This window comes from Poecilia reticulata, linkage group LG16, assembly GCF_000633615.1.
Source record: "Poecilia reticulata strain Guanapo linkage group LG16, Guppy_female_1.0+MT, whole genome shotgun sequence".
Lineage (NCBI taxonomy): Eukaryota > Metazoa > Chordata > Actinopteri > Cyprinodontiformes > Poeciliidae > Poecilia > Poecilia reticulata.
Window position 1 is genome coordinate 28849463 of NC_024346.1, and position 10245 is coordinate 28859707.

At 37.8% G+C, this 10245-nt stretch overlaps 1 protein-coding gene across 1 annotated transcript in view; it reads right to left on the minus strand.

Moving 5' to 3' along the window:
* Nucleotides 1–1979: 1979 nt before the first annotated feature.
* The window catches only part of rnf144b (ring finger protein 144B), a 30023-nt gene continuing 21757 nt past the window's right edge, over nucleotides 1980–10245 (minus strand). The window contains exons 5-8 of the mRNA XM_008431794.2: nucleotides 7258–7471; nucleotides 4887–5016; nucleotides 4150–4239; nucleotides 1980–2921 (exon numbers count right to left, since the gene is read on the minus strand). Of these exons, the coding sequence (XP_008430016.1) occupies nucleotides 2748–2921; nucleotides 4150–4239; nucleotides 4887–5016; nucleotides 7258–7471 (608 nt within the window). The 3' untranslated portion in view covers nucleotides 1980–2747. The remainder of the gene's footprint in view (nucleotides 2922–4149; nucleotides 4240–4886; nucleotides 5017–7257; nucleotides 7472–10245) is intronic.

The window sequence follows — 10245 nt, forward strand, 5'->3', positions numbered from 1 at the left end:
CACATCAAGACTTTAATAGTGAAGAATCCATCCATCCATTCATCCATCCATCTAAAGCTGCTTTTCACTGCAGGGTCAGGTGGAGGCCGGTATCTGTCTCCAGCAGTCATTTAGTGAGAGGTGTTGTAAAAAGTTAACCGTTTAATTTTTTGGAGCGTAGGAGAAAGGCAGAGTACCTGATGAGAACCCATGCATGTGGTGCTAACTGCACCGCCTTGTGTGTTTATGTTCATCTTACTGTTACGGTAAAATCTCCCAGAGAATGTTTTAAAGTTCAAATATTTCTCCATGACTCTAGAAGCCAGCAGGAGCTAAATGGCTGCTTCTTTATAAACAGATTAATGAACCTGTGTGTTCCACACCTACCTGTTATTATTATTATTTTATTTATTTTATTATCTTTGAAACCAGAATTGGGTAGTTACATTTACCTGAGTACCTTTTTTTTTTTTTTCAAAAATTAACTTTTAGGAGCAGTTTTACTACGTTGTACTTTTTACTTTTAATTTACTATGAAGTATCGTTACTCTTCCTGATGAAAAATTCTGGATCATCTACCCACTGAGAGTGACTGCACTGAATGAACAGCAAACGTGAATTAACCAAACATTCACTACACATGCAGCTTTTGTTAAAGTTTTATAAGTTTTTATATTTAAATAAATTGATTTGGGAAAGTGTTTCTTTTGCCTGACTGTTATTTTTTAATTATGCTATTTACATGAATTTTTTTCATCTTGAACTTTAGAGTACCAAAACTTTCACGGAACTTTATAAAAGCTGCGCAGTTCGCTCATCAAACACAAGGTGTCACTGTTTCCTTTTGAAAGCACGTTGTTTTGTTTTGCTCTGTCGGCTGAATCACGTGACTATTTCATATGCGATGAAAACTACTGTGGTCTCACAAACCCCCTCAAGTCTCACGCAGTAGAAGACAATATCCAAAAGTCACGTGTTGCACAGCTTACAGTCTGCTGCTTCAGTGTTTGATTTTTTTTAAGTCCAGCTTATAGAAATTGTTTTGCTTCCAAAATCAGATATTTGCATCTTTCAACATTTTTCATTAAATATTTACATTTTTTTCTTTTTACTGATTTCAGCCTTTGCGCCTCAGTTTTAATGGGTTCAGTTTATAGTTTGTTAAACCACTTGATTCATTCAAAAGAGCAGTGCCTTGCAAATAAAACTGTTTTTTTATTCAGTCATGTTGCTATGACGAACATTAAGTATTTTATAGGAAGCTTGCAGACCACATGAAGTAGAGCACAATTAGAACGTGGGAGAAAAATTATGTTGTTTATAGAGATTTTTTACGAATGAAAATCTGAAAAACGTCACCCTCTTTTAGGATAACCTTAAAGTTAAAGTCTGGTGTAACTTCGTCAACAAACACAGATGTTCTGTGAAGGCCTCAAAAGTTCATTAGTTCCTGGAGACCAAACAGAGTCATAAAGACCAAGGATTAAATTTGCTTATGTCAAAATAATGTACAGAGCTTTGTTTGGAGCTCTGTTCGTTCCATCTGCTAGTTTTAGGAAATATAAGGTCTAAATGGAAATAGAGCTTTGATTAAATGAAATAAATCAGAGCATATCTGTGTTTTAGAATGGCCTAGTCAAATTCTAGACCTAGCCAAAACTGAGAATCTGTGGCTAGCTTTAAAAATGTATTTTCCCAAATGCTCTTCATCCAGTCTGATGATCCAGGTTAATGTGCAGAAGAATTGGCTAAATTTCAACCCGTAGACTTGCAAAAGCTGAAGGAGACTATTAGGGTAATTGATTGCTATAATTTTCCCTGTGTGTGTGTGTGTGTGTGTGTGTGTGTGTGTGTGCGTGTGTGTGTGTGTGTTCATGTGTTCACGATTGAGCTGATCAGATTTCTTATCCCAGCACATAAATACTAAAAACAAACCCAGGAAGTAAATCTGTTGAAGGTATTTCCATTTTCTCTCCCGTAATGAGAAAAACCGTCAGATCCAACTTTTAGTTTTTTTTTATTTGTAATGGTGCATTTAGAAAACGCTGAAACATCAACAGAAAAAGTAGAAATGACATAACAGACAGATAAATCATAAATATTAAATTAACACATTTTTGCAAAGTACAGGTTTTATATTACAGCCTTTGGTCTGGAACATAAGTCAGGTGGAAACGCCTGCTTATTACATCTCATCTCCATACACACTTACACCATTTGCCTTGACACATTAAGAACATTTTTATATCACCTAAAACTTCTCCCATGATTACAACTGCAGTCTTTTTTTTTTTTGCATAATAAATCAGCAGAATGGAAGGCAAAACGAAACGGACCGAGCAGCTGGCACTGCAGAGAGGCACCTGAGCCCTTAACGCCTCTGGTTTGGCATCGTTGATGTTTGGCACATGAGGGTGGCTTTGCACTTTCAACTGGATGTGTGTGTCTGCGCGCGCGTGTGTGTGTGTGTGCGTGTGTACAGAGGAGCATTGCAGAAAGAAAAAAAAAAAGAGCCCTGTGCAGGAAAACATTCAAGTCCCAGGCGTCCAGTTCCAGGCTGCCACGGTAACCGCTGCAAGGTGATTCCACATATTTACACAGAAACAGTGATTTATTTATGAAGGCAGCCCGCTGAAGGCTCCGCAGTCTTTAGAGAAAATAAAATAAAATAAAAGTTTGTTTCCAAAGTTCTTCCAACAGTTTGCACCTTCTGGTGTTCATGAGGCCAGTGGAGTCATCCCAGTTCAGGCACATGGGGGCTGAAGCTGCTATGACGAGGAGGAGGAGGGGGGCTCTGGGAGGCCGGGGTCTCTCTTCCTCTTCTTCTTCTTCTTCTTGCTGCAGGGTTTGCACATGCAGCACAGGATGCAGGGCGACGCCAGCAGGAGGAGCGGAGACGTCACCAGGACAATGATGCTGACCCCCACCAGGATGCCCACCACCTGGGCCACAAAGACAGGGGTGATCAAAGTGCGGTGCGGGTGCCACTTGTCTGAAGGATTTTTTTGTGGCCCCTGACCACAGTTCTACATTGAAGCAAATCTGGACTGCAAGTACAGGTGGTTGATGCAGATGGATGGTTTTATTTTATTTGATCTTTTAGGTGACATTTTCTCAGAAAAAAAAAATTCTTAAAGGGGCAGTGCTATGTATTGTCCAGGTACATACTGTCTTTTAATGGCACAATCAGGTAACTATGTAACCTTCAGTTATAAAAACGCTGAATATATCAAATATAACTTAAAAGAAATTTGACTTTTTGTTTTAGCATCTTGAAATTGGGTCTGTGTCACTTTAAAAACCTCAGCAAGTTGCTGCCTTAACACGCCACCTAATTAGTAAACATGAGCATAATGAAACAGCTTAGAGGCTAAAGCATTGAGACTGAGGCTTTTTAATCAGGACAGAGTTGTCCAGAGTCCAGACCTAAACCCAATTGAACTTCTGAGGATAGATTTAAAACATATATTCACAGATGCTTTCCATACAATATGGGCTTCCCTTATTTTAGAGCCAAAATTGGTTCTAAAAAAAAAAAGCACGCCACACTTTTCAGATTTTATTTTGTTAAAATATGTTCATATTGGTATATAATTTTCCTTTTAAAATCACATTTATATTCTACTTTGTCACATAAGAATCTGATAAAATATACTGGAGTTTGTGACAAAACATGAGATAGATCATGTTGACGTCTCCTGTAACAAAACTGAAGGTTGGAAATATATCACATATTCTGGTCAGCCGGGTCGTCATTGGTGTTGCATCTAAATTTAGAGCATGTTGAATAAACACAGCGGCCTGCATGTCGAAGCAAAACGGGTACAGGTAAAAAAAACAAAGCTCAGAGCTGAAGGGAGTTTAGAGGGGAGAGCAGGACTGGAGGGCGGAGTTTGGATAGAAAAGTAGGATCTGATAGATGAGGGCCGAGAGCCGTGCTTCTTTGGCTCCTAAATAAAGAGAACTGCGTCATGGAAATTTTACTGCTCTGCTTCAATTTCTGTGGTGAGAACTTGTCTCTGACAGAGAGCGGAAACAAACTCCATAAAAGCTGAAGAAGGGTTATGATTCCAGGGGAGGGGAGGCTCAGAACCTGGGCGGCTCACACTCCTGCCTCTGAAGGCTAATCCACTCTAACAATGACCTGAAGGAAACTCAGTGTGAGCTCACCTGCGTCCGGTTCCACATCACAGAGGCCCTGGAGTGTCCCAGCTTGTTTCTGCAGGGGCCCTTATCGTAATGCCTCAGGAAGATGTCCCCCTGCAGGGAAACATGGGACGTAAGCACCAGTTAAAGAAGAGTGTGTTCAGAACTGTGCAGAGCTGGGCAGGAACTAGGTAGAGTTACACAGTTTACATGAGTACGTTCTTGGCAAAAATGGTCCTTTTGCTACGCTGTACTTTTTACTTTTACTTGAGTAACTTTATTATGAAATATCGCTACTCTGATTTGAGTAAAATGTCTGGATTCTGCACCCACTGGAGTCACTTTAAAACTCGTTTTAATCAAAAATTCACCAGACACAAACACACACTGGCAGTTTTTGCCAAGTTTCATAAGTTTTAAGTTCAAATAAATTTGATTTGGAGAAATGTTTCTTTTTCCTGATGTTGTTTTGCAATTACATTATTTACACGAATTGTATTCATTTTGGTCTTTGAAATACCACAGAACTCTATATTTTGCTCCGTCTGAAGATGATTTGAATATTAGATGATTCATGTGTTCACCAGTTAGTACTTGAGTTTTCTTTTCATACCTTTTTACTTTTACTTGAGTAAAAAATATGTTGAAGTAGCGCTACTTTGACCTGAGGACAATCTTTGGGTACTCTACCCACCTCTGGAACCATGTCAGCGATTGTTTGGTGTGAGTGTGTGTGTGCGTGCATGTGTGTGGCCACTCACGTCCAGATTCTGCAGGCAGTACCAGCAGAAGGTGTGTTTGCAGCTCTTGCAGAGCATCTGTGCACAGCCCTGGTTCCTCTCGATGTAAACGCCACACATGGGGCACTGCTTGATGGACTCCTCCGGGTCGCTGTGGAGAACCAGGCGTCAGACACACAGATAACCGTTACTGTCATAATTAATCTATTAATTTGATAACAACAACAACAAAAACAGCACATTCTACACATTTTTCATTCAGCCACAGAAGTTGTTCTATACATTAGAAATACATTAGATGATGCCAAAAATAATAAATAATAATAATGATAATTTGAATCTTTTTTCAAATAAAAACTGAATTTTATTGCCTAATATGCAGCAGCAGCATTCTTTCAGTGTAGTAAAGGATGAATCTGCAGCTAAAACAAGCTTCTAAGATCAACATGTGAAAATCTCAGGACTTTCTGCTGGACTGAACACAGCGTGTTACTGATCTGCTGATTATTATTGTTTTGATTCACTGATTAATAACTGATTAGCAAAAGTTGATGAATAGATTTTTTTTTAACAGAATTTGAAATGGATGAATCTAAAACTGCCACTTGAATTTTATGTAGAACATAATTACATCGAAAGATTTTTATAAATCTTAAATGCAAAATGGATATGCTTTTTTAAACGCTTTGGCTTAATTATCGCTCTGACTATGTTGTTCTTTCAGCAAATTCCCTTTTTTTGAGTCTTCATTCTCCAGTTAACGATTAATCGATCACTAAATTTGTTCATGATCATTTCAATATTCGGTTCACCACGATTAATTGGTATTCCTTTTTTGGGACCATGCACTACTGTGACAAAGTGAAATCTGGATTTATGGAGGAGTCGAGACTCGCTGTGATTGTTGAGGACAGCAGCAGAATCAGGGAAGGACTTTCAGAGTCCGTCGCTCTGCCGGGTCGGCCATTGTTCTGATTACTATGGATTTAGAAGTTAAAGAGGAAGAAACCCGAGCAGTAGAGCTGTAAAGATACAGGATATAAAAATAAAACAATGAGGAGGGGGAGGGAGAAACGCATGCTGGAGTATTTTTAAAAAATGTAGGAGTTTTACAACAAAGCGTCTAAGTGAAGTCTGACATTGTTGAGTTAAACTCTGTGGGGGAATTTCCTTCACTTTCTTCATCTTCCTCAGCACTCGGCCTTCACTGCAGCCTCTAACTAACGCACCCTGTGCCCTCCAGGCCTTCGCCTCCTCTTCCTCCTCCCTTTGGCACAGAGACAATGAAATTCCAGTTTAACTCAGTGGCTCCCTGATGACATCAGTCAGGCTGGCACAGCCACAGCGAGGCAGATTATGCAGCTGTACGCTAGCACACTGAAGGTTCTGCTGAGGAAAACCAAGCTATTGATGCTGAGATAATAGATTTATTCAGCACAGGTCCAGTCGCTGGGCTCAAGGGAAAAACAAATGATCTTTTTAACACTTTCAGTGTGCTGGAAAAAGCAGTCAGATTTAGCTTAAGCTGTTTCGCGTAGAAATGCCACCACACTCTTCACTTTTCAGATTTTTTTTTAGATTTTTTGTTTTCATAATCATGTAACCCCCCAAAACACTGCAAATACACAACATTTTTATTTTTATCTAGTTTCTACTGCAAATATCTCAGTACACCTGAAATTAGACAAAACTAACTCTCAAGTTACTTTGTAGAAATGTATAGGAGCTTTTATTAAGTCAATAATTCTTGAATGTGGGTAAAATAGAACTAAATTATTGGCAGATTATTTCACTTATAACCAAGGGTGAAAGTAAGGGGGTACGGCAGGGTACTGCGTACCCCTACAAGATTTAGCGGGGAAAGCAGTACCTGCAAGAGAGGGGAGCGGCTGAAAACCTAATATCGTAACGGACTGAATGTTTTCAACAATCTCTGGTCGGCGCACAGGAGGTTGCCATGGCAACGGGTGTGCTTAAATGACAAGGAGATGGAGAGTAAAAAGGTGCCAGTGGTTTAGAGTTAATCACCTGTTCAGGTTGTTTTACCTTTGTCTTGGCGAATCACAGCCGCTGTAGTTTCTGAACATTCAATAAACAACAAATTTGGACTAATTATCCCGTTAGTCTCTTAGTATACATCATTCACAACAAACGTCAAACACGGTATATATTTTTCATTAAGTATTTAACAAACAAATGGCTTCTACCGCGATAATTATGTGAAATTAAATGAATTGTCTAATATATAAAAAATAGTTTGGTGCTGTCGGGCTCAGAGTCTGAGAGGCTTTTCCTTTATCAAACTTTTTTTTGCCTCTTATTTAGTGGAAATATCAATGTTGATTAGATTTTCTCCAAAATAATAACCTTTTTCAACCTTTATAGCTCTGACCTGATTTCAGGAGACAGCGGGGGTAGCATCATGGGCTGGCCCTCAGGGCAGGTGTGGCCCTCCAGCCAGGGGCCCCTGCAGCTGGAGCAGAAGACAGTGTGACAGGCGGGGCAGGCCACGGCGGCGGGCCGGCCCTCGGTGCTCGCCTGCATACTGCACACCGCCTGACATTCAAGCACCGGGCACCATGCTTTGCTGGGGTCCAGCTTCACACCTGGAGAGATATACGGACAGGAAAATATCATGTATAAAACAAAGAATCTAAATATTCTTTAACATTTTTATCCCTTGTTTCCAAACAGATTAACTCGGCTACAGGACAAGCTGCCACTGTATTTCCTGAATAAATGCAGAACACAGGAAAAACATGGGGAAAACTGTGGAAACTGCAAAGAAAGAATCAAAAAATCTAAAATAAGAATCGCTGAGACTAATATCTGCAGTTGGCGTGGCTGCATTCAAATAAAACATATTTGTTGGGTTCTGTTAGGTTTGATGTTGAACCTTCTTTTACAACAACAAAGGGATCTGATCATCCTGTCCAGACAACCCTAAAACATTCACAAAATGAACCAAAAGATTGATCAAACCTGAGTGAACTTTAAAGGGTGAATAATCCCCATCAGGTCGAATTTAAACCCTCTGGTCATGTGAAGCTGCAGATTTAAAGCTGACAGTGACCCAGCAGCGCTGGACTTTGTCTTCAGTTGTATTCTGTAATCTTTGAGGATTACGTCAGTGTAAATAAATACTCCTGTTAGATAGTTTCGATTGCTGAGCAGTTACAAGTAACAATGGACAAATAAAAAGCTTCAGTTTAGCAGCTCCTGTTTAATACAGTGGCGCTTTGGAGCTATGCTAACACATTAGCATTCCCATGCTAGCAACTGTTTGCTGGACTATAAAACAGAGAAGTGCCCCCATATTTCATTTTTTTAGTTGATGTATGAAGTTATCAGATGAGCTTAGACCAAGTGGAATAAATTTGGAACATATTTATTTATTGGGCAGAGACAATGCATATCGATTAACATTTCTGTAAACGTGCCAGAATTAGCTAAAATGCTATTTTTCAGTTGTTGTCTCTGGACAAAGAGCATTTTGTCTTGCTTTAAATAAAGTTCATACAAAAGAAGTTTATAGACACGTCCTCTTTTAACTTGAATCTGGAAGATCTTTCTATAAAATACAACTACATGTATGCTGATGAATTCAACATTGTTTGCTAGCAGAAGCTAGTCAGAAGTAGTGCTAGCTATGGTGTCCAGTATGATATTCTGTTAAACCTTAAATAGAAAGTTGTTGTAATCAGAACCTAACTTCTCTTTTTATTTAGCAAAGTGTTAGATGTTTTGAGCAAAGTGAAATACTCATTAATATATAAAAATAAATTATCTATAATGACGATAATATACAGCAGCATATTGTATCTGCATTTACAGTCATATTTAATAAATTAGTTAGTATATGCTTTCAGATGAGACTCGTTTGTCAGAGTAAAAATACCATTAACGTAATCCCTGCGAAAACAAAAACTCGTATCCAAAGTTTTGTTTAGTTTCTTCTGTTTATTCATTTAAAAAGTTATTGTCCAGTTTTGAATTACAAAACTAACCTGCAACTTTTCAACAAGATATAGTAGCTTATTTTAAGTAAATAATTCTTAAATATTGATAAGTACTAGTTCCACTGGCAGAATTTTCCACTAACAAGATGTTTTTGTCCACGTTATCAATGAAGAAAGTGTACTAAGACAAAAATACTTGTAAGATAGTGATATTAAAAATACTTTTCATCAAGGTTATATTTATGTATTAGATTTTTGTACTGGTCTGATAATATTCAAGTTCTAAATGTTACTTTTTTCATTACCTGTAAGTGGAAAATAATCATAATTAACAGAGATAAAGGCAAACATCCGTGTGTGTTTAAGTAAGCTATATAATGGGTTTCATTTAATGATGAAGTGTGTGAAATAAATTAGGCTTTTCAATAATATCTTATATTATTTATTTGTATAATGTTATTATTATTATAATATCTACTCTTGAACAAAATGTCATGTTTTATAATAGCTGTGAAATTTATCACATTTTATCTTTTGCATTTTAGTTTTTTGCGATTCTTTCATGACATCGAGCATTGTATCTGAAGAAATGGTAAAATATTGAAAGAGAATAAAAATAATGCTAACACTTTTAACGACGTGTGAAATGACAGATCAACTGGGCTAAAAACACAGTATCCAAAGTTTACAATATCCACAATTATAATAAAACTGCACCTAAAAAATGAGAAGTAAGAAGCAAAACTGGAGCTAACCAAGAACAAAACAAAATCACTTTATTCTTTTGAATATAATTTCAGAAGAAAATGTAAGCCACATGATCACATGTGTATTAAAAAATGCAATAAAAATATTTGAATGTCAGTTTGTGCTTTCACTATGAATCATAATGAAGCGAGTCGTTGCAGCCAAGCAGCACAGCAGCCAGTACTTTGACCTTTGTTTCGCTTCCAATAATTCGAGTCTCATGATCCGCAGCAAGAGTAAACAATACCAGTTATTGGCTCCACAGCGTACTGTTACCGTACAGCTGAAAAGGAGCAAAATACACCTGCATCACAAACTGTTCTTGGCTTGCAAATCATAAATGTCAGTAGAAAGTTATGTGAACAGTCTCACTTTTCAAAGAAGTTCACAGAGTGGGCAAAATTATTATTATTATTATTATTATTATTATTATTATTATTATTATTATTATTATTATTATTATTATTTCATCTTTATGCTGTTAGAGATTTTTTGGTATTATCATTTTGTTTCAGGTTAAAGTGTTCTCTTGTTTAAACTGTATGTGTGAACTGACCTGGAAGTCACAGCTGCCTGWTATCTTCATGTGAAACAGTTTGACCGAGATTTGAACCGGGCTCAGATCAGGGGCCAGATGTTAAATTGTTTTACGACCTTTGCTTTGTTTAGGTAAA